Genomic DNA, 24,563 nt, shown 5'->3' with positions numbered 1-24,563 from the left:
AAAAAAATAAGGGAGTGTAGCTCAGAGGTAGAATGCCCCTGGGTTCAATCCCTAGCAAAACACACACACACACACACACACACACACACACACACACACGAAAGCAAGAAAGAAGGAAAGAAAGAAAGGAAGGAAGGAAGGAAGGAAGGAAGGAAGGAAGAAGCTGTGTGTGGTGGCACACGTTTGTAATCCCAGTATTTGGGAGGCTGAGACAGGAGAACTGTTCAAGGACAGCCTCAGATACTACTTACTGAGGCCCTTTGAAAGTCAGTGAGACCCTGTTTCAAAATAAAAAATAAAAGGGCTGGAGGTGTAGCTCGGAGGTAGAATGTCCCTGGGTTCCATCCCCAGTACCACAACAAAACAAAACTTAAAATGTTATAACTTATAGCTAAATACATTATACTAAAGACAAAGGTAATAAATGTTTAAAGTTTACCAATTTCTAATTTGCTAGGATCTGTACTCTTGATATTATTTCTACCTGTGGAGATGTATGTTAGAAAAAGTATCTCATGATGGGCTATTGGGCAACTTTCAAATTTGCACATGCGCGTGTGTGAACCCTGGGGCATTCTACCTCTGAGTTACATATCCAGCCCTATTTTATTTCTTATTTTGAAACAAGGTCTCACTAAGTTGTTGAGGGCCACGCTAAAGTTCTGAAGTTGGCCTGGAATCTGTGATCCTCCTGATTTGGCCTCCCAAGTATTGGAGTTACAGGTGTGCGCAACTATACCTGGCTCCAACTCTTTTTTGTGTGTGTGGTACTGAGGATGGAACCCAGGGGCAGTCTACCTCCGGGCTACACTCCCAGACCTATTTTATGTTTTTTTTTTTTTTTTTTGAAACAGGGTCTCTTAAGCCAGCGTGGCTGACTTCGAACCTGCGTAATCCTCCTGTCTCTGCCTCCCAAGCGTGGGGATTAAAGCGTGAGCCACCACGCCCGGCCCCATTTTAAATTTTTCATTTCAAACAGGGTCTCATTGAGTTGCAGAGGGCCTCACTGAGTAGCTGAGGCTGTCCTCCAACCGCGATCCTCCTGTCTCAGCCTCCCGAATGCTGGGATTAGAAATTTACGCCACCACGCCTGGCTCTGCACTTAGTTTTTATCTAAGCAGCGGAAACTGTCAATATGAAGATCATACACTGCACCCAGTTATCCATCTACAAGCAGAGAGAGCCTTTAGATCCAAGAATTCACGCTGGCTCCTGCCACCGGGAGACTTAGTGTTTTTGTCAACCTGGACAACACGTGACAATAAAGTTATAGATGTTGAGGAAGAGACTTCCGGTAGGGGCATTTCTGTTTCCGTCAGCGCCTTTCCCTCCTACGCTCTTCCAGATCCAAGCCGGAAATATTAGTACCGGGTGGAAAGCCACGTCGGTCCTGGTCTTGACCCCGCCCACACGCTGCGGAAGCACTTCCGGGGTCAGGGCATTCGGCCCGGCCCGCCCCGCCGCTGCCGGGGCGCTGGAACCCCGGCTCTCCCGGAAGTTGCCCGGCCTCCCTCTCGGGGTCCCCTCACCCCGCCGCGCGGAGGCCCGCGGGGGCGGCGGCCATGGCGGAGGCCGCGCTGCTGCTGCTGCCGGAGGCGGCGGCCGAGCGCGACGCTCGGGAGAAGCTGGCTCTCTGGGACCGGAGACCGGACACGACGGCGCCACTGACCGACAGGCAGACGGACTCGGTGCTGGAGTTGAAGGAGGCGGCGGAGAACCTGCCGGTGCCGTCCGAGGTGAGGCGATGGCGGGACCGTGCTGGGCGGCCGGGCTCCTCGGGCGCCGCCGCGGCCCAGCCTCGCCACCCCCTGAGCCGGGAGGCCGCCCGCTGCTCCGGCCGCCGTGGCGGACCCGCGGTGCGGGGCCTCATCCCCACGGTCGGCCCGCGCCCGCCCCGGCCGAGCCCTCCCCGGAGGCGAGGCCCGACGGCCGCAGCCGGCCGGCATCTCGCTCCAGGTGTGCCTTGGCCAGCCTGGCCAGGAAGCACCAAACCCGAGGTGCGTCGCTGCAGGACGGCCCTCCAGTTGGTGTTCCTTTACCACTCTGATGCATAATCGAGCCTTTTTTCCTGGGAGGACTTGAGGATACTCGAAAACTTGATCCCAATGACACTTTCATTCATTGCACATTGAGGGGGCTCTCGATCAAGGGCAGATTATGGGAGATCCGAGTTATTTGACCCCTAGCAAAGTAGTAAAAATGAATTTTCTTTTGACAGTCGAATTAGTATCTTGCTAAATAATGCTGGTTTTCAGTGTTAGTGTCGACATTTTTAATCCAGTTACCATTGGGGTACTATGCGCATTGTGGCCAGTTAGGTATAATGGTAAGAAGGACATGTTATAGATTGTCAGATTTAACAAACTTTTTCTAGTTTTTAGGACTAGTTTTTAGTTTTTAGGGTCAGGTATAGGATTGTTTTATAAGAAGTGATAGTTACTTTTGATGTTGGAAGCATTTGTTTTACATGATTTGTAATTGAGTGCAAATACAGATTGAGTTTAGTGTCTTCAACTTCCCCTCCCCAACTTTTCACCAGGCCAGGCAGGGTGGCAGGGAGGCCGAGACCGGAGGATGCAGTGGTTCGCTGACAACCTCAGCTACTTAGGCCCTTCACAATTCAGTGAGACCCTGTTTCAAAAATAAAAAGACTAAAAACTAGGGCTGGGGGTATAGCTCGGAGGTACAATACCCCTGGGTTCCATCCCCAGTAACACACAAACACACACACACACACGCACACACATGGAACCTCTTCATTGTTTCTGTTGCATGATCTGCCATAAAATAGGTGTTCTTTGGTTTTTCTGTCTGCCTCTAGGATGTGGTGCAGGAAATGGGTCTAAAATATTTGAAGAAGCAGGTGGAAATTTCTGTGACTTGGTTATCAAAGTTATGTTCTGGATAATAGTTGTTTAGCTGGGTGTGGAGGTACATGCCTATAATCCCAGTGTTTGGGAGCCTGAGACAGGATGATTGTAGGTTCTGGCAGCCTCGTTAATTTAGGCAGATCCTCAGCAGCGAGACCTTGTTTTATTTTTGTGGTACCGAAGATTGAGCCCAGGGGGATTCCACCTTTGAGATATACCTCCATCCCTATTTTATTTTTTATTTGGACACAGGGTCTAAGTTGCTGAGGCTTACCTAGAACCCAAGAGCCTCTCGTCTCAGCCTCCCAAGTACTGGGATTACAAGTGTACATCACCATGTTCCTCTGAAACCCTCTTTTAAAAATAAAAAAGGCCTGGGGGTATAACTCACTGGTAGAATGCCCCTCTATTCAGTTCCCAGTACCAAAAAAGGAAGTTTTTGCTCTAAACATTCTATACATTTTTCACCTTATTTATAATTGATTTGATCTGATATTCCTCCTAAGCTGGTGGTAGAGGCTTGTCTTGACCCCCTGATGTCATTCTGCCAAGCACCTGCTGCTGTCCAGGGAGGGCTGTGGGGACATCCATGGGCTGAAACCTTGCCACACCCAACTCTTCCCCCAGGAAGGGCTTGGATTTCATAGCACCAGAGGGGGATGGAGGGCATATCCTACAAGAAAATTTTTGTTTTTATTGTAATGGGTTGTGTACTACTTAAAGTTTTAACTCATTGAATAGGGAGAGAGTTTGGAGTGAAACAATCTTGTCATTTTCACCCCATTCTTCCATATCATGCAAAGATAACCTACCATTAGGTACATGTAATCATTTAACAAATATTGCATGCCTACCCTGAGCTAGGAATTGGGGATAGAAGGATAAATAGGAAAGACAAGATCCCTAGCCTCGCAAGCCTCATTCAGCTGACATAACAATGGAGATCACATGCATGCAATAAAAAAAAAAACAAGGAAGTAAGTTCAGTGATTGATGATATAAGAAAAATAAAATAGGATGGTATGATGGAAAGGATAAGGGATGCCCTTTTAGGCAATGAGGATAGGCCATTTGGGGAAAGTGGCAGCCCAAGATGAGAACTAATGATGGAAATAAGGAAGCCAATCTTGGAAAGAATAAAAAGTAACATTCTAATTGGATGAAAAAGTAGTGTCAGGTCACAGGTAGGGGATGTGCTTTACAAGTTCAAGAGTTCTCTGGTACATATAGCCTTGGTATTAGATTCCTGTGAAAAGGAGATAGCCTGTTATATATCCATCCTGGAATCTTCAAGGGCAACATTCTTATTGCTTTTGGTTCCCTGCAGCCCTCATTTCCTTTAGTAAAGTGTTGATGTCTTATGGGAAGACTTTGAAATTAATTTTTTATTCCTGTTACCACCCTTTCAACACTAGTATTGAAAAAGAGTGTCACAATTTTTCTTTTTTCCAACCAGTGTATTATCCCTAAGGTATTTTCTGTAGTGTTTCAGATTTTTTTTTTTTTTTTTTTTTTTTTTTTTTTAGTGCTAAGGATGGAACCTTGGGGTCTTCTACCTCTGGGCTACACTCCCAGACCTATTTAATATTTTATTTGGAAATAGGGTCTCACTAAGTTTCTGAGAGCCTCACTAAGTATCTGAGGCTGGCTTTGAACCTGCGCAATCCTCCTGTCTCAGCTTACCAAGCACTGGGATTACAAGCGTGCGCCACCATGGCCAGCTGTAGTGTTTCACAATTTTCACAAGATAAATTACTTCCTGAGTAATAGGAGCTGGGGTTAGTAGAATAGTAAAGAGTCCAAACTAACTCTCAGTAAATATCATAAAGCTATGAACTTCTTTAGATCATAGCTTTTTCTTTGGGTTATGAAAAATTCTCCTTCTTTTGCCTTATTTTTTTTTAAGGAGTTATACCTTTTTGCATTAGTTAGATAAAAATTTCTGTAGACTGGTTTCTTGCAGGCAGGGCATTTTTTTTTTTTAATGTTAGTGAGGACCTTTTTCTTTCTGCTGAACTAAAATAATTTACCTGTCATTTACTGTTATTTCCCTTTTTCCCTTCTCTTGTCCTGTATTGGGCATTGAACCTACCTCCAGGCTATACCCTCAGCCCTTTTTATTTTATTTTATTTTTTATTTTTTATCGGTGGCACTGGGGATGGAACTAGAGGCCTTCTACCTCTGGGCTACACTCCCAGACCTATTTTATATTTTATTTGGAAACAATGTCTCTTAAGTCAGCTGAGGTTGGCTTTGAACCTGCTGATCCTCCTGTCTCCACCTCCCAAACGCGGGGATTACAAGTGAGCGCCACGATGCCCGGCCGTTTTTATTTTTATTTTTTTTTTAAACAAGGTCTCCCTAAGTTCCCATGAATCTTGCTAAGTTGCTGAGACTGGCCTTGAACCTTTAGTCCTCTTGTTACAGCATCTCAAATACTGGGGATATAGGTGTATGTCACCATACCCCACTTATAGCTGTTGTAGGCTGTGTGGCCTAGACATGATATTTAACTTCTCCAAGCCTCTGTTTTCTTCTTTATAAAATGGAGACTTACCTCATGGAGGGTTGTGAGAATGAAATATAGCGTGTGTAAAGTACACATGGCAGGTTACTTGCTAGTATTATATTATGCATGTGCTTTCTCTTTTAAATAATTAATGACTTAAAAAATACATTAGAAGCCTGAGATTGAGGTGTTACAGGTGCCACTCATATCAAAGGTAGGAAAAGAAGAAGTTAGGTGCCTTGAGGAATGGTCTGAGATTCCATCTGTACCTTTTTAATGATTTGCTCCAAACAGAAAAAGTAGTATCAGGTTTCATTTAGAGGACCAGTTGGTCAGATTTATTATAAAGGTGATTTTTCTCCAACCCCACAGTTCTGCAAGAAATAAAGCTTTGCCGAGGAAGGTGTGTTTTTTATTTGTCCTGTACCTGCTGAGCTGGTCAGGCAGTGCTTGATAGTTTATTATAGTTATTATTATGTCAGTGTCTCTGTTTGCATAAGTTATACAATAGCTTTCTCTTACTGCCGGGATCTGTGCTCTGCTCTCTGCTGGTGTCTGTCTGCTCCATCTGGAAGCCATGGCAGTGTGAGTGAGGGAGGCAGCGAGCTCCTCCTTCTCAGATCTGAAGGAGAGGTCAGAACAGGCAAGTTTGCACACCAAAACAGCCCTTCATAACCTGTCACACTCTTCCAGTTTTTTGAGGGGGGAAAGAAAAGCTGAGTAAATGGACCTATGGTGGCATTTTCTCTTAATCTGTTTACAAAAACCCTTGCTTTGCTACTTTAAAAATTATTTCTGTGAAGTAGTTATTACATATCCAAATACATCTTAACTGTTCTCTATATTACAAATGATTCTGGAACAAGAAAAATCTTACTTTTAATTTTGTGGTGCTGGGGATGGAACCCCGGGGCATTCTACCTCTGAGCTATAACCCCAGCCCGATTCGTTTTATTCTTTATTTTGTAACAGGGTCTCACTAAGTTGCAGAGGGCCTCACTAAGTAGCTAAGGCTGGCTGCGAACATAGATCCTCCTGTCTCAGCCTCCCAAGTACTGGGATTACAAGCATGTGCCACCATGCCCAGCCTCATTTTTATTTTTGAAATAAGGTTTCGCTAGGTTAATGAGAGTCTCATTACTTGCTGAGGCTGTCTTCGAACCTATAGTCCTCCTGTCTCAGCTTTCTAAGTACTGGCTTACAAGTGTGTGCCACCATGCCCAGCTTTTATTTTTATTTTGAAACAAGGTCTCATTTGTTTGATGAAAGTCTTTTTACTTGTTGAGGCTATCCTCAAACCTGCAATCCTCCTGTCTCAGCCTCTCAAGTACTGGGATTACAAGTGTGTGGCACCACACTGGGCTTACTTTTTGTCTGGATTTTGTTAAATATTTTGAGATATAGAGCCAAAATCATGTGGTGTAAGGCTTTTTAAACTCTAATAGGAGAAAATGATTATTACATTACTTTTTTAATTGAAAAAATGAAGCAATTAAAGATGTAAGGAGATACTCTGTACATAACATTCAGCTGCTTTCAATGATAACTTTTTTTGTGGCTCTGGGGATTGAACCCAGGGGTATTCTACCTCCAAGCTATACCCCCAGCCAAGTTTTTCTTGTTCTTTATTTTGAAACAGGGTCTCACTAAGTTTCAGAGGGCCTCACTAAGTAGCTGAGGCTGGCTGCGAACCTGGATTCTCATGTTTCAGCCTCCCAAGTGCTGGAGTCTGGCGATGTCTGGAGTCTTGCCACGTCTGTGCTTCTGGCTTCTGGGGTTCTACCTTTCGTCCCCACTGTGGGGTTCTGTGGGGAAAGGGAGGGACCCGACGTATCATATAGCTCTGCTGGTGATGAGTTTTCTCAGCTTATGTTTGCATAACCACTCCTTATTTCTCCTTCAATTAATAAAGATATTCTTTTTTTTTTTGTACTGGTGATTGAACCCAGAGGCATTCTATCTCTGAGCAATACACCCCCAGTGCTCTTTGTTTTTTATTTTCTAACATGATCTTGCTACGTTGCCAACGCTGGCCTCAAACCTGTGATCCTCCTGTCTCAGTCTCTGAAGTACTGGAAGTACATGCTTTTACCAACCATGCCTGGCTAAAAATACTCTTACTGGGTGTGGAAATCTGGGTTGTTTGGGTTGATGGGTTTTTTTTTTTTTGCACTTTGATGATGTCACTCTCTTTTCTTCTAGGGATGGAACCCAGGAGCATTTGACCTCCGAGCTACACTCCCTGCCCTATTTTTTTTATTCTTTATTTTTTATTTTATTTTATTTTTAATTTATTTTTTATCCTTTTTATTTTTTGAAACCGGGTCTCACTGAGTTGCAGAGGGCCTCACTAAGTAGCTGAGGCTGTCCGCGAACTGTGATCCTCAGGTCTCAGCCTCCTGAATGCTGGGATTACAAGCATGTGCCACCATGCCCAGTTTAGCTTGCATAATTTCTGATGAGAAGCCTGCTGTTATCTTTATCTTTGTTCCTCTATATAGTGTCTCTGTCCCTTTGACCATCTTCAAAATTTTATCTTTTCAGGAGTTTTAATATAATGTATCTCGAAGTGTGTGTGTGTGTGTGTGTGTGTGTGTGTGTGTGTGTGTGTTTTGGTTGAGATTCTGTGAGCTTCTTAGAACTGTGATTTAATGTCTTTCACTATTTTTGGAAAACTCAACTCATTTCTTCTACCTTATCTCTCTTGATCTGGCTTTTCTTTGGCATTACAGTTACCCATGTATCTGACCTTTCAGTACCACTGGACACAAATGCTGTATTCTGTTTACTCTTTGTTACATTTTGGTTGATCATTATTGGCTTAACTTCAAGTTTACTCATTCTCCCTTTTTCTGTGTTGAGTGTACACATGAGCTTATTCCAGGTATTCTTTATCTTGTTACCATGATTTTTATTTCTAGCATTTCCTTTTTTCTTTTTTTAAGTGCCTCTAGGGATTGAATGCAGCTGTATTCTATGAGCTATACCCCCAGCCCTTTTTATTTTATTTTATTTTTGAAACAGGGTCTTGCTAGGTTGCTGGGTTTTTTTGCTAAGCTGCTGAGGCTGGTTTTGAACCTGTGAACCTCTTGTCTCAGCCTCCCAAGTATAGCGATTACAGGTACATGCCACCATGCTCAGGTTAGCCTTTTCTTTCCCTTCCTTCCTCCCTCCTTCTCTCTCTCTCTCTTTCTTTCTTTTGATGGTACTGGGGATGGAACCCAGGGGCATTCTACCTCCGATCTATATCCTGGGTCCTATTATTTAGTCTTCTTTATCTTTTGAAACAGGTCTCACTGAGTTGCGAAGGGCCTCGCTAAGTAGCTGAGGCTGTCTGAGAACGCGATACTCTGGTCTCTGCCTCCTGAATGCATGCGCCACCACACCCGGCCCTAGTATTTACTTTTTTGTTGTTGTTGTTGAATAAATTTTTATTGGTGCATTGTAGTCATACATCTTAATGGGATAAAAAAACTTGTGGAGATATACACGCACACATCACCCAATCAGCCCCTACTCAATCCCTAACCCTTCCCTCCCCCCCCTCCTTCCCATGCTTGGTTTCCTGATTAACTTTGATATGTTTGTTTTTTTTCTTCCATACATAGTCAAGTTATTTTTGACAATGTTTCCAAGAACATTTGGTGAAGGCAATAATAGTCTTTTCACTAAATATTGTTGAAAATAATAAGTACATGAAAAAGAATAAAATTGGGCCCATACCTAACACCATATACAAATATTAACTCAAAATAGATAATGACCTAAATGTAAATCTTAAGACTATAAACTTTTAGAAGAAAACCAGGGTCATAAAACTTCACAACATTGAAATTGGCAGTGATTTCTTGGATATAATCTCAAAGGCACAGGCAACAAAAGAATAAACAAACAAACTTCATAAAAAATAGAAAATATTGTATATCCAAAGACAATGTAAACAGAATTAAAAGTTACTGATAGAATGGGTTAAAATATTTCCAAATGCTATATCTGAAGATATGTTAATATTCCAAATAGAAATCCTAAAAATTAGTAACAATAAAAGCAAACAATACAATTTAGAAATAGGTAAAAGACTAAAATAGATAATGAATCTCCAATGATTTTTATATGACCAATAAACACATGAATATCATTCATCATTATCATAATATAACTAATCATTAAGGAAATACAAATAAAAACTATAGTGAAATACTACTTCACATTTGTTAGAATGGCTACTTAACATGACTTACCTTGCTCCAGCCCTTTACCTTGAGTTTGTTACTATCTTTACTTATAAATTGTGTTTCTTGTAAGCAGCAGATGGATGGATTCTGGTTTTTAATCCATTTTGCCACTTTATGTCTTTTTATTGGGGAATTGAGGCGATTTACATTCAGTGTGATTATTGAGAGATAACTTTTAATTCCTAACATGTTCAGATTTTATTTCTGTTTGAAATACTGTTTATTTTTCTTTGCTTAGTTGTCTGCTGGATGGAAAATCTTGTTTGTGTATTACCTTTTTGTGTGTGTGTGTGTAAAATCTTGGTGTGTATTACCTATTTCTTCTTTGTAGTTAATCTCTTTGAGTATTTTCTCCAGCGCTGGTTTTGAAGACGTAAATTCTTTCAGTTTCTGTTAGTCATGGAAGCTTCTTATTTCCCCATCTAATTTGATAGATAGTTTTGCTGGGTAGGAAATTTTTGGCTGGAAGTTGTTTTCTTTCAGAGTTTGGAATATGTTATTTCACACCCTTCTGGCTTTCATGACTTGGTTTGGGAGGTCTGGAGTGATTCTAATTGGTTTGCCTCTGAATGTCACTTGGCCTTTTGTTTTTGTTGTCTTTAAGATTCTCTGCTTGGCTTCTACATTGGTCATTTTGACAATTAATGTGGCATGGGGAACCTTTTCTCTGATCCTGTCTAAAGGGAGTTCTATAAGTTTCCTGGACCTGTGTATCGACCTCTTGCTCTATGTTTGGAAATTTTTCTGCTGTTATTTCTTTGAAGATATTATTGCTCCCTTTGGTTTCACCTTTTCCCTTCTCTATTCTGATTATTCTTAGGTTAGCTCTCTTAAAATGGGCTTATGGTTCTTCACTGTCAGATTCCTGCTGTCTGATTTTTTTTCTAAGTTATAAATTATGCATTTGTTTTTGGAGTGATCCTCTTCTAGGAGTGGGATTCTATTCTCCATGTGGTCTAATCGATTGTTTATAGTTTGAATTTTTGCCTTTACTTCAGTGATTGCATCCTTTATTTCTTTTAGACTCTCTCTAAATTCTTTTGGAAAGTCCTGTATTATTTCTACAGTTATATTCCTGATTTGATCTTCTGGAGATCTCTGAATTTCTCTGTTATCAGGTTCTGATATTATGGGGTTGTGGGCACTCATTGCTCTAAAGTTGTTCATCTTTCCCATGATTTCAGAAGTTTGTGCCTTCTCTGGGTTCTTCCCCGGGTCACCACGACTTCACCTAGGGTGCTCTGGATCTCGAGTTTGTTGTAATCTCAGCTGCCACTACTCCTTTACTGGGTTGTATCATAAAGTCACATACCCAGGGAGTTAATTGAGGCTGCATGAGACCGTGGGGGGTTCCGGGCTGGGCGTTTTCCCACGGGGAGCTGTGACTAGGGTGTGGTATCTTTGCCACCACTACTCCTTCACTGGGTTGGACTACAAAATCTCAGACCCAGGGAGATTATCAAAGCTTTGCAAGTCCCTGGGGGTGCATTGCTGGGATTTCTCCTGTAGGGGGTTGCAATTTCACTTACAGTTATTGTGCGTGCTGATCTGGAGCCGTCGAGGGCCTGGTGAACTTGCCTCCGCTGCTGGCAATATGGCGCCACTGCCATGCCCTCAGCTGTGAGGCTGGAGTATTTCTTTTCTGGCTTTGAGTTCCATTCTGAGTCCCTGGAAGGCGTTCTGAGCTTGGCCACTGGGAATTTTAGGCCTTTTTTGCATTGAAAGAACTGCTGAATTACACCTGAATGATCCGCAGCTGCTCACTTCAGCTCCTTTGTTTACCTTTCCTCTTTGGAGCCTGGTGCTGTTTTTCTGGTCTCTGGTTGTTCTTTTAGTCTTCTTTTTCTCTGTTCCTTGTGTTTACATTTTTTATTTCTCTGCTGATAGTGTTTTCTGGCTATGAAAAGCGTTGATTTTGTGGCAATAGAGATTGAGTGTTAGCAGGACTTGTAAACACTGCTTTTTTTGGTTCCCACCTTCCTGGAAGTCCTAAAAAACTAGCATTTACTTTTGATACTTCATTTTTCTGCTGAAATTTTTTATCTGTTCATTCATCTTTTTTGTATGTTATACCATAACCCTTAACATAGTAATCCCAGTTATTTTAAATATTTGTCTGAATAGCTCCAATATCCAGGTCATTTGAGCTCAACTTTCCTCATTGCTTTGTCTTTGGCAGTGGATTGTTTTTTTCTTGTTTATTAGATCCTGGATATTGTGTGCAGAACCATAGAGAAGGAGGGCCATGGCATTAATGTCTGGCATGGCATATTTTGCTTAGGTTGTTAGTGTGGAAGGTTGTGTCAGTCAGGTCAGGAATGGAGCTGACTTTAGGTTTTGCTGTTGCTGTGGTTATCTTTGTTTATCACTAGCTTCAGATTTCTTACCTAACCCTCTGCCTAGGGTGGAAAATGGTTGTTGCACGGTCCTGTCCTGTTTTCCCCACCTGCAGCTTTTGGTGCTCTGTGTACCTGTTATCTGCTTTTTTTCCCTCCATTTTAGGACCCTGTTGGTGCTTTGTAGCCTGGTAGTGGCCGACGGGAATTTTCTGTGAACCAGGTCTAGTCTTAGTCTAGGCCCTTCATCACTGCTTATCTCACTGACTCAGTCCTCCACCTCTAGCTAATGGCTCATCCCCTAGGGGAGAAGTTGTTCTCCCTGTATTTTCTATCTGTAGTCAGTGTCTTTTGTGTTCTTGGGTTGTCAGAATTTGCTGCCCTCTCACAGTGGCCTAAGGCCTTTGTCCACTCGGAGTCCTCTTCCAGGCCTGCACCATCACAATTTCTCACTCTGGAGTGTACAGTGGAGGAGACCATGTGAGCAGGGATGAGCTCTCCTTGTCAGTGGCTTCCAGGTACTTTCTGCTTCATGTCCAGCCCTTAGCAGTTGATGAGAAACTTTAGTTGAGTTCTGTTTACCCACTGTTTGGTTATCCCTTTTCCCCTGCCTCTGCTCTTCTGGAAACACCTGTTTCTCCCATTGTTCTTCTGTACTCTCAGCTCCATGGGTTTAAGAATGGTTACAATTCTGTAACTATTTGGCCTTTTCTTTTTCTTTTCTTTTTATGTAGTGGGAATTGAATGCAAGGGTGTTATACCTTTGAGCTACCTTCAGGCCTATTTTTATAAATTTTGAAACAGGGTCTTGCTAAGTTGCTGAGGCTGCCTCAAAACCTGCAATCCTTCTTTTTCAGCCTTCTAAATACTGAGACTACAGGTGTGTGCCACCACACCTGGCTTTGGCTTTTTCTTATTGTTAATGTGTAGGCAACATTCTTCTCAGCTTTGTCCATTATAGTCTAGGCTTTATGTATTTTCTGTTATCTTTTTCAAACCTGAGCCTAGTCCATGATTTCCCCTCACTCTTTAGATGCTGTGCCAATAAAATGTGTGATTGAATTTTGTTATCTGTTCATAGGGAACTAAATTTTACCAACACAACATTGTAAAAGTAGCTTAGTAACTATTTTGTTCCCAAGAAGCAGTATTGATTTAGATTTGATAACTTTTACTTTGTTGCTGTTAATAGAAAGGTATAATGAAAGGTACTCCTCATAAAAGCAGCCCAAATTTATTGAGTATTCACTAAGTGGCAATCTTATGCTAACTGCTTACCTGGCAGCATTGCCTTTGGTGGATTAGGTCCCCTATCCAAGGAGACAGCTCCTTGTTGGCAATTGGGATGTTACACAGGGCAGCTGTAGGTGTTGCTGGTCTTAGCACAGCTTTCTGTCCTTCAGAACCTCTACTGGCAGTACACTGTTAGACACTTTATTTCATTTCATTTTTTTGCGGGTCTAGAAATGGAACCCAGGGGCATTCGACCTCTCAGCTACACCCCCTGCCCTATTTTTATTCTCTATTTTGAAACAGGGTCTCTAAATTGCTCCAGAGGTCCTCACTAAGTAGCTGAGGCTGTCGGTGAACCGTGATCCTCCTGTCTCAGCCTCCCGAATGCTGGGATTACGAGCGTGCACCACCACACTTGTGTGCTCTGTTAGACACTTTAGAGTCAAGATTGATTCTCACAGGATTTGAGAAACTTAATCCTGTTGATCCACAGTCCTTTTATACTTGGGGATTATGTTACCATTCAGGAAGAATTAACATGAACAAATGATGTCCTAATAAGACATAATTATGTACACCTATGACCCTTCTAGTTCTTGAGTCAGACTTATATGTGGGAAGAAGTGGATAAATGATCTTTCCAATCACTTTCTGTCTGAAGCTTCCTATTACCCCAAGAAGCCAGTTTCCCAGCCCAGGCTCTCTTCTTTGCTCTTTACAGTAGCCTTATGGTGGAAATAGTGTATCTAATCAGGTGAGAGAAGAAGAAATCTCTCAGGAGGGCTAGAAGGGTTAAATAATTTGTCCAGTGTCACACAGCTTGTAAGTGAGCAAGCGCAGATTTCAAACTAGACTGAACTATAGTGTACTTTACCATGTCATAAATATAGCCCTATATGAACTCATATCCAAAACCTCCATATTAAAGGATTGTGTTTCTAAACTAGTGGTGACATATTTTGCATGTAGCTTATTTTCGTTTTGAAGAGATAATAATGTCTTCAGGTGAAATATCTTTTTCAAAAAATAGATGAAGCAATTTCCTAACACCTTGTATCATGTCTTATATTTGTGAACCCTAAATGCCATGAACTAAGGGCTATAAACTGGCATTGAACCTAAACAGTTGGCCCTTTTGCTTCCCTTGCATCTGCTTCCCCTTTCTTTCAGTTCTAAAAACAGTTTCTGTGTATGACTATAGGTAACTTAATATCCAGACTATTTTTAGTTGGGGAGAAAAAGGAAGTACTATAGGTCTAATGGCGTCAAAGTGGGGCTTTGTCCATGGGGCTCTTCTGAAGCTGATAGGAAATTCAGAATATCTTCCTATTCCATTGTAATTTCAAAATTTGTCATCAAGAGAGTGTGGGTGAGGTGCACAGGAGAATGGAAGTGATAAGAGGAGGTAGTTTGTTGATGGATTCTTGGGTGTGGTTTGTTTATTCTGTTGGTTGATCTGGAGTTTCTGTTAGAGCCTGGAGAGCAAGCTACTTTCAATAGCACACAGATTTTTCACTTTTGTGGGGTTCATGAGAAGTTCAAGTGAAAGGATTAGCAAAGATTCATGACAATTGTTAGAAAACTAAATCAGAACATATATTTTACTATTAGTGTCATATGTACATTTTTTTTTTTTTTCCGGTACTGGGAATGGAACCCAGAGGTATTCTACCTCTGAGCTACACCCCTGCCCCTGTTTTTTATTCTTTATTTTGAAACAGGGTTTCACTGAGTTGCAAAGGGCCTCACTAAGTGAACCGTGATCATCTTGTCTTAGCCTCCCGGATGCTGGGATTACAAGCCTGTGCCACCATGCCCAGGCTTTTCATATATACATTTTGAAAGTATCATTTTACATAAGAGAGCCTAGTTAAAAGTGTTAGTATTGTGTAGCTTTTTTTTTTTTTTTTTTTTTGTGGTACTGGGGTTCCTGAAAACCTTCTACCTCCAGGCTTCATTCCCACATATTTTATATTTTTATTTGGAAACAGGGTCTCTTAAGCCAGCAAGACTGACTTCGAACCAGCGTGATCCTCCTGTCTCTGCCTCCCAAGTATGGGGATTACAAGTGTGCGCCACCACGCCCAGCCGTGTGACATTTATTAACATATGATTTGTGTGTGTGTGTGTGTGGGGGGTACTGGGGGTAGAACCCAGGGGTTTTTCTACCTCTGGGCTATACTCTCAGACCTATTTTATACTTTATTTGGAAATAGGGTCTCACTAAGTTGCTGAGAGCTTCACTCAGTAACTGAGGCTGGCTTCGAACCTGTGAGATAATCCTGTCTCATCCTCCCAAGCACGGGGATTACAAGCGTGAGCCACCACACCTTGCTTAGCCTATGAGCGTTAAACCTCTGAGTTACACCCCTAGCCCTATTTTCTTTTTTATTTTGAAACAGGGTCTCACTAAGTTGTTGAGAGCCTAAATTGCTGAGGCTCTGAATCTGTAGTCCTCCTGTCTCAGCCTCTCAAATACAGAGATTACAAATGTGTGCTACCATGCCTGGCAACCTCTTACAATTAATGAAAATATTTCTTTCTATTTCAAAACAACTGAGATGGAAACCCAAACTTTATATTGAGAGAATTTTCAAGTCACTTACATATCTCATGGCTTTCTTTCAAGCTCCCCATTGAAGACTTGTGCAGCTTAACATCCCAGTTCCTGCCTGTTGATCTGACTTCAGTAGTGCCTGAATCTACAGAAGACATTCTCTTCAAGGGCTTCTCCTCTTTAGGAATGGAAGAAGAAAGAATTGAGACTGCACAGCAGGTGAATGGCATTATCTTTTCTAAGGATTTTTTTTTATTGTTTTAGATGTCTCAGGATAGGCTAATAAAATGTTCTAATTAAAAGATGTGAACATTTGACACTGGAATTAACAGCAAATCTTCTAGAACATTCTTGATTTTCTTTTAGTTGTGGCTATTTTTAAGTGTCTTAAATGAATATATTGCTCAATTATGTTGACAATAAGTGTAGGATTTTCTAAGTTTATATGTTGATAGATTACACATTTATTAAGGTTTTAGTATTTTATGAACTTTTGACATCCCCTAATATATGTCTGTGTTAACCTGTCCTCGAATTTGTACACACACAAACACACACACACATATACTCCTCTCTGCTTGCTGCTAGGTAATCCTTTTTTAAACTGTTAAATATTCTCTTTAGATGAAGCTTTATAGTTGTTTTGTTTGTTGCTAATTCCAAACCTAAATGTAAATCATTTCTTGGTTTTTTGCTCATTGTGATGTACAAACCCTTGCCTTCTATCTCTGTCCCATTAAGAGTTAAGGCTGAGGCATTTTCCAAGCAAAACACAATGCTAATGTACTGAATTGTGTAGTAAGTTGTGAGAGAGTTAGCGATAGTGCTGAAAAACGATTGAGAGCTCCAGCTTTTGAGCCAGACTCAACCTGCATCTGAAAGTCATCTCCATCACATACCATCTTTGTGAGCTGAGGTAAATTACTCACCTTCTTGGGTCGTCAGTTTTCTAATCTGTAAAACAAGAGTGCTGTAAGAAGTAAAGAGGACAATGTATGCAGATGGACTTGTGGCAAGCACATAGTAAATATTCAGTAAGTGGTAGCCAGAGTTGTGGTAAGTCAAGATACAAGGTAGAAAGTAGTCTTGCACCATGTCTGTGAACTTCTTTGGACTGTTTGAAAACAAAATCCTCTGGGTAAATTTGTATCTGCATATGCCTCTTTAAAAGTTTAAAAAATCAAGCTGGGCATGGTGGCGCATGCTTGTAACCTCAGTACTTGGGTGGTTGAGACAGGAGGATTGCACAGGTTCGAAGCCATCCTCAGCTACTTAGTGATGTATGTGTGTGTGTGTGTGTGTGTGTGTGTGTGTGTGTGTGTACACACACATCACTAAGTAATATCTATCTATCATCTATCTATCTATCTATCTATCTATCTATCTATCTATATTTTGTGGTACTGATGGTGGAACCCAGAGGCTTTTCTACCTCCAGGCTAGACTTCCAGACCTATTTTATACTTTATTTGGAAACAGGGTCTCACTGAGTTGCTGAGAGCCTCACTAAGTAGTTGAGGCTGGCTTCAAACTTGTGTGATCCTCCTTTCTCAGCCTCCCAAGTGCTGGGATTACAAGTGTGCGCCACCACTCCCATCGAGGTACTAGATATTGAGTCCATGGTCATTCTTCCTCTGAGCTACACCCCCAGCCCCTGTTTTAGTTTTTATTTTGAAACCGTCTCATGAAGTTGCTGAGGCTGATCGCAAACCTGTGATCCTCCTGTCTCATCCTTCCAAGTACTAGTATTACAGGAGTGTACCATCATGTCAAGCTCAACAATTTATCTCTTTTATCTTGATTCATGATACAATACTCTTTATTTTTCCAGTTTTTTTCATGGTTTGCAAGGCTGCAAACACAGATGGATCAGGATGAAGGAACTAAATATAGGTATGTATAACCATTTTACTTGTTGGATATCCTGATTTTTAGAGCTGAGTCATTTCATATTCTGTATCTTTAAACAAATTAAGGTACACAGAAAACTACAACCACCACATTTTCTTTAAGAATAATCAGAGTATTTGTATCTTTATAATTGGCATTAGAAATTGTTGATTAAAGAAAGAAAGAAAAGAAAACTCCAGAAAGAACAATAAGAGTTTTACAGGAATTCTGCAAGTTTTTATTGCCTTTTTGTCTATAGTAGACTTTAAGGATGGCTGCCTAGATTGAGTATAACTATGTAGTTCTGTTTTTGTATACTGCTAGCATGGGGGAAAAATGACAGTGTACATTTTTTAGCTGATTTAGGACCGTGGGTTAAGCATTTAGCTAACATTTACTGTTGGCTATTATTGCTAGGCAGTGACTTTGGCTCTTTGACATATGATCCTACTATCATATTTAAAAGCTGCTATGTGAGGAAATATTTGCCCATTTGATAAACTGAGGCTGGGGAGTATTAAGTAATTTGCACAGTGTCATGTGAACTTAGACTTTGGCCCAGGTCTTCTAGTTGCGAATTCAGAGTTCTTTCCGCAGCATCGTGCCACTCCTGAGAGGCGGCAGTGTTTTCAGCATCTTGCTTGCCGCCTGGGGATGGCTTGGTATCCCAGTCTTTGAAAGTTGAGCCAGTGACTCATTGCCCTTCTTGTGAAAAGCAGGTTATAGCTTCAAGACTCATTCTTCTTGTTGCGTGTAGTGTCAGTGATTTGCCTTGTTAAGTATTGAAATGGCTTATGACATAGCCTATGTTACATTTCTTAATATAATCAACTCTTGTGAGTAGGCAGGTCAGACTTTCCTCCTAAAGTTCAAGTGTTTTGGGAAAATGAGACTGTTGTTTATTGACTATGCTTATTGGGGGAAAATATTATTGCCAATCCCCTTTTGGTTCTGTTTTCTAGACAGATGAGGGATTACTTGTCTGGGTTTCAGGAGCAGTGTGATGCTATATTGAATGATGTAAACAATGCTCTTCAACATCTGGAGTCATTGCAGAAACAGTATCTTTTTGTGTCCAATAAGACAGGAACCCTACATGAAGCCTGTGAACAGCTCCTAAAAGAACAGGTAATTTGGAATAGGAGAGAGGGTTAGTGATTATATTTAATATTTTATTTTATTTTATTTGAGTACTGGGGATTGAGCTTGAGAGCTCTACCTCTACCCTCCCAGCCCTATTTTTTATTTTTATTTTGAAACAGGATCTCACTAAATTGATGGGAGTCTCACTGTTTGCTGAGACTGTCCTCAAACCTGTGATCCTCCTGTCTCAGCCTCCCAAATACTGGGATTACGTGCGTGTGCCACCATGCCCATCTATTATTTTATTTTTAAATAAAGGAATATAGTTTATTTTAATTTTCTTAAAATTTCTAAGAAGAGATTGAAGACTGCTCTGTATGAGCCCTCATGATAAGCTTTCAGGGTGTTTTAAGAATAGTCTGCTTTTATTCCAGATATGGTTATGTGAACAGGGGCAGAGGCAGATTTTCCCAGTTTTGAGGTGTTAGGTCTCAGTACAGTTTCAAAGTGTAATAGATTTACCAGTTTGAGCTGTCCTCTATTTATTTAGTATTGACATTGTTAAACAGAATGATTGTATTGTATTGGTGGGGTTTTTGAAAAGATCCAACTAATTAAGGTTGCATTTGAACTTATAATTTAGAGATAGAACATTGAAGTTATTACATAAATCTTAGGTTTTTCTCTGTATATTTTTGAGTGCTTTTAAAAGGCAATCATGCAATTTATAGTAATTGTTTCATCTTTCAGTTCATGATTGTGGAAATATTTGAGCATTACTTTGAAATTTTATATCATATAAACCTAAATGTCTAATATAAATCTGTTGAAAGTATTTGAGTCTAGAGTATTGTCATATTCTTACAATAATTAATTTTTCTGTTTTAAAAATGCAAGTCAGAACTTGTCAATCTGGCTGAAAACATTCAACAGAAGCTTTCTTATTTTAATGAATTGGAAACTATCAACACAGTAAGTATTGTTTACATTTTCTTAAAGTTAGTGATTTTTAGTTTGTGTTTTCCTTAGTATAATCATTAAAATTATAAATTGGCTTGAGTGATACTTTAACTTTAGAGTTTGCTTACTGATACTTTTTTTTGTAGCCAGTAGGTAAAATCTATACCAGTTCAGAATTTTTCAAATGTGATTTAAGTAATATTTCTTATGCCGGGCGTGGTGACGCACACTTGTAATCCCTGTGCTTGGGAGGCCGAGACAGGATTGTGCAGGTTCTAAGCCAGCCTCAGCTGGTTTAAGAGACCCTGTTTTTTTTTTTTTTTTTTTTTTTTTTTGTGGTACTGGGGTTCCTGGAAGCCCTTCTACCTCCGGGCTACACTCCCATACCTATTTTTACATTTTCATTTTGGAAACAGGGTCTCCTAAGCCAGTGCGCGCGGCTGGCTTCGAACCTGTGCGATCCTCCTGTCTCCGCCTCCCAAGCGCGGGGATTACAAGCGTGCGCCACCACGCCCAGCTAAGAGACCCTGTTTCTAAATAAAAATATAAAATAGGTCTGGGAGTGTAGCCAGGAGGTAGAAGGCCCCTGGGTTCCAGCTCCAGTACCACTTAAAAAAAAAAAAAAAAAAAAAAATATATATATATATATATATATATATACATATATATATTTCTTAAATTTCTTATATTTCTTAAATTGTGTTATTTTTATTGAGATCTCTTTGTTAATTACCACTTATAGTATCTTACCTATAAGCTATGTAGGTTCTAAGAACAAATAATCAATTTTAAGTCCTGCTATGTTACTATAATACTACTCAAAACCTTTTTTCAACTAATTTTCATATTTAGTTTGAAGAAATATATAATCCTCATGTGTGCATGTATTCCAAATAATAGTGCCATTAAGGCTGCTGCATAAGTTATGCTTCTATATTTCTTAATCATAAATCAGTAGTTATGTATAATCACACTGTAACTATTAATATTACCATAAGTATTATAGCTTAATAAAAACACTGAAGTAAAACTAATAGCTAGTTAAGCCTGGCGTGGTAGCACACGCTTGTAATCCCCGCGCTTGGGAGGCGGAGACAGGAGGATCACGCAGGTTCGAAGCCAGCCGTGCTGGCTTAAGAGACCCTGTTTCCAAATAAAAAGTATAAAAAAGTAGGTCTGGGAGTGTAGCCTGTAGGTAGAAGGGCTTCCAGGAACCCCAGTACCACCAAAAACAAAAACAAAAACAAAACAAAACAAAAACTAATAGCTAGTTAAAACAAAACAAAACAAAAACAAAACTAATAGCCAATAAGTCATAAAATACAGTGGAAGATAGTTTGTTGCCAAGATATTTGTGTATCAAGTCAAGAAATAATTGGCTGGTAATATTTTAATAATATGATTCTTAAATACAGTATTGACCATAAAAATTATCAGTGTTTAAAAGTAGAAATATTATGCCGGGTGTGGTGGTGCACGCATATAATCCCCGCACTTGAGAGGCAGAGACAGGAGGATCGGGCAGGTTCAAAGCCAGCCGCGCGCGCTGGCTTAGGAGACCCTGTTTCCAAATAAAAAATGTAAAAATAGGTCTGGGAGTGTAGCCCGGAGGTAGAAGGGCTTCCAGGAACCCCAGTGCCACCAAAAAAAAAAAAAGTAGAAATATTATATATTTTGTAAAATGCTAGAAAATTGGAAATCTAGGTTTGATGTATCACTTCAGTGTAACATTGTGCAGTGGCATAATAAAAATATGTGTAATTCATATAGAGCCCCATTAAAGCTTATTAGGAATAAATTGAACTAAATTAATGTTTTTTTCTATTTGTTTCCACTTTATAGTTATATTTGGAAATATTTGAGGATATTTTGATGACTTTTAAAATGTCTTGTAAAAGCCAGGTGTGGTGGCTTGTAATCCCAGCATTTGGGAGGCTGAGATAGGAGGATCGTGGTTTGTGGCCAGCCTCAGCTATTTAGTGAGGCCCACTGCACCTCAGTGAGACCCTGTTTCAAAAATAAAGAATAAAAAATAGAGCTGGGCGTGGTGGCGCACGCTTGTAATCCCAGCCGACTGGAGGATCGCGGTTTGTGGACAGCCTCAGCTACTTAGTGAGGCCGTCTGCAACTTAGTGAGACACTGTTTCAAAATAAAGAATAAAAAAATAGATCAGGGGATGTAGTTGAATGCCCCTGGGTTCCATCCCCAGATCTGCAAAAAAAAAAAAAAATAGGGCTGGGGGTATAGCTTGGAGGTATGATGCCCCTGGGTTCCATCTCCAGTACCACACACACACAAAATTAAAATAAATAAATAAAATGTCCTTGTAAAGATAATAGTATACTGGATCATATCTTAAGTTGAAATATTTAATTTTGTTTTGTAATTTTCAACTTTTGCCTATATCTTATTTTGTCAACTGACTTTTTTTTCCCTCTGAAGAAATTGAATTCTCCTACATTGTCTGTGAATAGTGAAGGATTTATACCTATGCTGGCCAAGTTGGATGATTGTATAACGTATATCTCATCTCATGTAAGTGATGCTATTTTTGTATCTTAGCATTACTGTTAAAAAGAAATCTTAACATTACTATTACATTACTTTTTGTGCCATAAAATAATTATTTCTTCTGAAGGGAAAGATATATTTAGCCCATGGATCCTATCCATGAGCTCTGCATCTATGGATTCAACCGAATGAATGGGAAAAACTCAGAAAAAAATAATTGTGTCTGTGTTGAGGATATACAAACTTTAATACAATGTAACAATTACTTACATAATACAAATTGTATTAGAATATTATGTATTTAAGTAATCTAGAGATGATTTATACAGGAGGATGTGCCCAGGATATGTACAAATTCTATACCATTTTATGTAAGCATCCATGGAGTTTGATGTTTTGGTGGTCCTAAAACCAGTCCTCCTTGGATATAAAGAATAATAACATGCATTTGTAGTATGTTGAAGAAAAACTAATAAATTATTGCCAATAGTGATATTAAAATTACTTTCAGCTCCTGAGGTAAACCCTGGAGTGGAAAGGGTCCTGGCTGACTCAGCTTTATCCTGCATAAAGCATGAGCCGTTTTTTAAGTAAATGATATCTTAATGTGCTGGATATTTTTATGGAAACAAAGTGTTACTTGATACATGTATGGGGGGATGAGGATAAAGGAACCAGCCCTTTGATTTAAGCACCTGCTCTATCACTCAGGTTTTGTGGCTGCATTTATTTTTCTGAACTCTGACTATTTTTCTAGCTGGAGCTTATATATCAGCCTCAAAGTCTGTGGAGTACTAAAAATATACTTTGTTCTTAACTACAAATATCAATTGAGCTGCTTTGTGTCAGAGGCAGGGGATTTGGCTGTGACCAAGCCAGTCATGGAGATTGTTTTTATGGAGCTTATATCTAAGTAGAAGTTTTTTTTTTTAACTTAATATATTGCTTTACATAAGGGACATCTTGGATTTCTTTAAAACCTTGCTTATAGCTGAGTGTGGTGGCGCACGCTTGTAATCCCAGCACTTGAGAGGCTGAGACAGGAGGATCACACAGGTTCAAAGCCAGCCTCAGCTACTTAGTGAGGCTCTCAGCACCTTAGTAAGACCCTGTTTTCAAATAAAGTATAAAATAGGTCTGAGAGTATAACCTGGAGGTAGAAAAGCCCCTGGATTCTACCCTTAGTACCACCAAACAAACAAGCAAGCAAACAAAACAAAACAAAACCTTGCTTTTTGTCAATGTTTGTCTTCTCTTTGTAAATCTTTCTTTCTTTTACAGCCTAATTTTAAAGATTACCCTGTATATTTACTGAAGTTTAAACAATGTCTTTCTAAAGCTTTGCACCTCATAAAGACATATACTGTGAATACACTACAGACCCTCACAAATCAGTTACTAAAAAGGGTGAGTTTACTGATCTCAGTTCTTATTTTTAATTCACTTATCTTTCATACATCTTGTTTGAAATTAGTACCTTGTAATTCTAAAAAAATTGCCTTTTATTAAATAAGAATATGTACTGCAATTTATTTATAGTGGTCATATTATAAATGTCCATTACAGTCTTATTTTTAAATAATACTTAACAGTGTGAGAAGTATCCAGTATTATGTGGTAAATAATAAAATGAGATATAGACTATTAAAACATTTTTTTCTCATGAAAATATTGGAAGGAAGATAATGAAAGTGGTTTAGTCATAGTATGGGTAATTGAAATTTTTTGGTCTTTTTTGTGGTGCTGAGGATTAGACCATCTCATACATACTAGGCAAGTGCTCTACCACTAAACTATATTCTCAGACCTACATTTTTTTTATACTTTTTATACTTTCCTATATTTAAGCATACATATTTTTATTGGGCATCTCGTAATTCTTAGTATTGTATAAGGAACTATAATGGTATCAAAAGGAAGCTAGAGTGAGGTCTCTGCCATTATGCAGCTTATATCATGAGTAATAATTAGTAAAGAAGGAAACAAATTGCAGATTTTAGTAGATACTAAGTGGAGAATTAATAGGGTGTTATTTTGCAAAATAAGAGTAGTCAGGTATGATGACTGCTTATAATCCCAGTACTTGGGAGGCTGAGAGAGGAGAATCACAGTTTTGAGGATAGCCTGAACAAATATTGAGACTTTTATCAACCTGGAGAGACCCTATTTTAAAATAAAGATAAAAAATAGGGCTGAGAGGTAGAATGCCTCTGGGTTCAATTTCTAGTACAAAATAAATAAATAAATAAATAAATAAATAAATAAATAAATAAATAAAGTAGCAGAATGGATATTCCCAAGAAAATAAAACCAGAAATGTTATGCTTTATTTTTTATTCATTTTATTTTTTTCTGTCACTAGAGGCTGAATCCAGAG

The 24,563-nt window shown here is 39.7% G+C and overlaps 1 protein-coding gene across 2 annotated transcripts in view; it reads left to right on the top strand.

The window, feature by feature from the left end:
- Positions 1-1,562: 1,562 nt before the first annotated feature.
- Positions 1,563-24,563, top strand: part of COG3 (component of oligomeric golgi complex 3) — a gene marked incomplete at both ends in the record, with an annotated part of 68,545 nt that continues 45,544 nt past the window's right edge. The window contains 7 exons of one of the 2 annotated variants that reach the window (XM_080688979.1): positions 1,563-1,736; positions 15,814-15,960; positions 17,573-17,634; positions 18,594-18,759; positions 19,612-19,686; positions 22,118-22,210; positions 23,468-23,593. In XM_080688979.1, the coding sequence (XP_080545105.1) occupies positions 1,563-1,736; positions 15,814-15,960; positions 17,573-17,634; positions 18,594-18,759; positions 19,612-19,686; positions 22,118-22,210; positions 23,468-23,593 (843 nt within the window). The remainder of the gene's footprint in view (positions 1,737-15,813; positions 15,961-17,572; positions 17,635-18,593; positions 18,760-19,611; positions 19,687-22,117; positions 22,211-23,467; positions 23,594-24,563) is intronic. The other variant, XM_080688980.1, reaches the window with a different exon arrangement.

Source organism: Muscardinus avellanarius (assembly GCF_963383645.1).
Source record: "Muscardinus avellanarius genome assembly, chromosome: 2".
In the NCBI taxonomy this organism is placed as follows: Eukaryota; Metazoa; Chordata; class Mammalia; order Rodentia; family Gliridae; genus Muscardinus; species Muscardinus avellanarius.
Note: the sequence above shows the minus strand (reverse complement) of the source record. Positions and strands in the feature narration are given on the sequence as shown.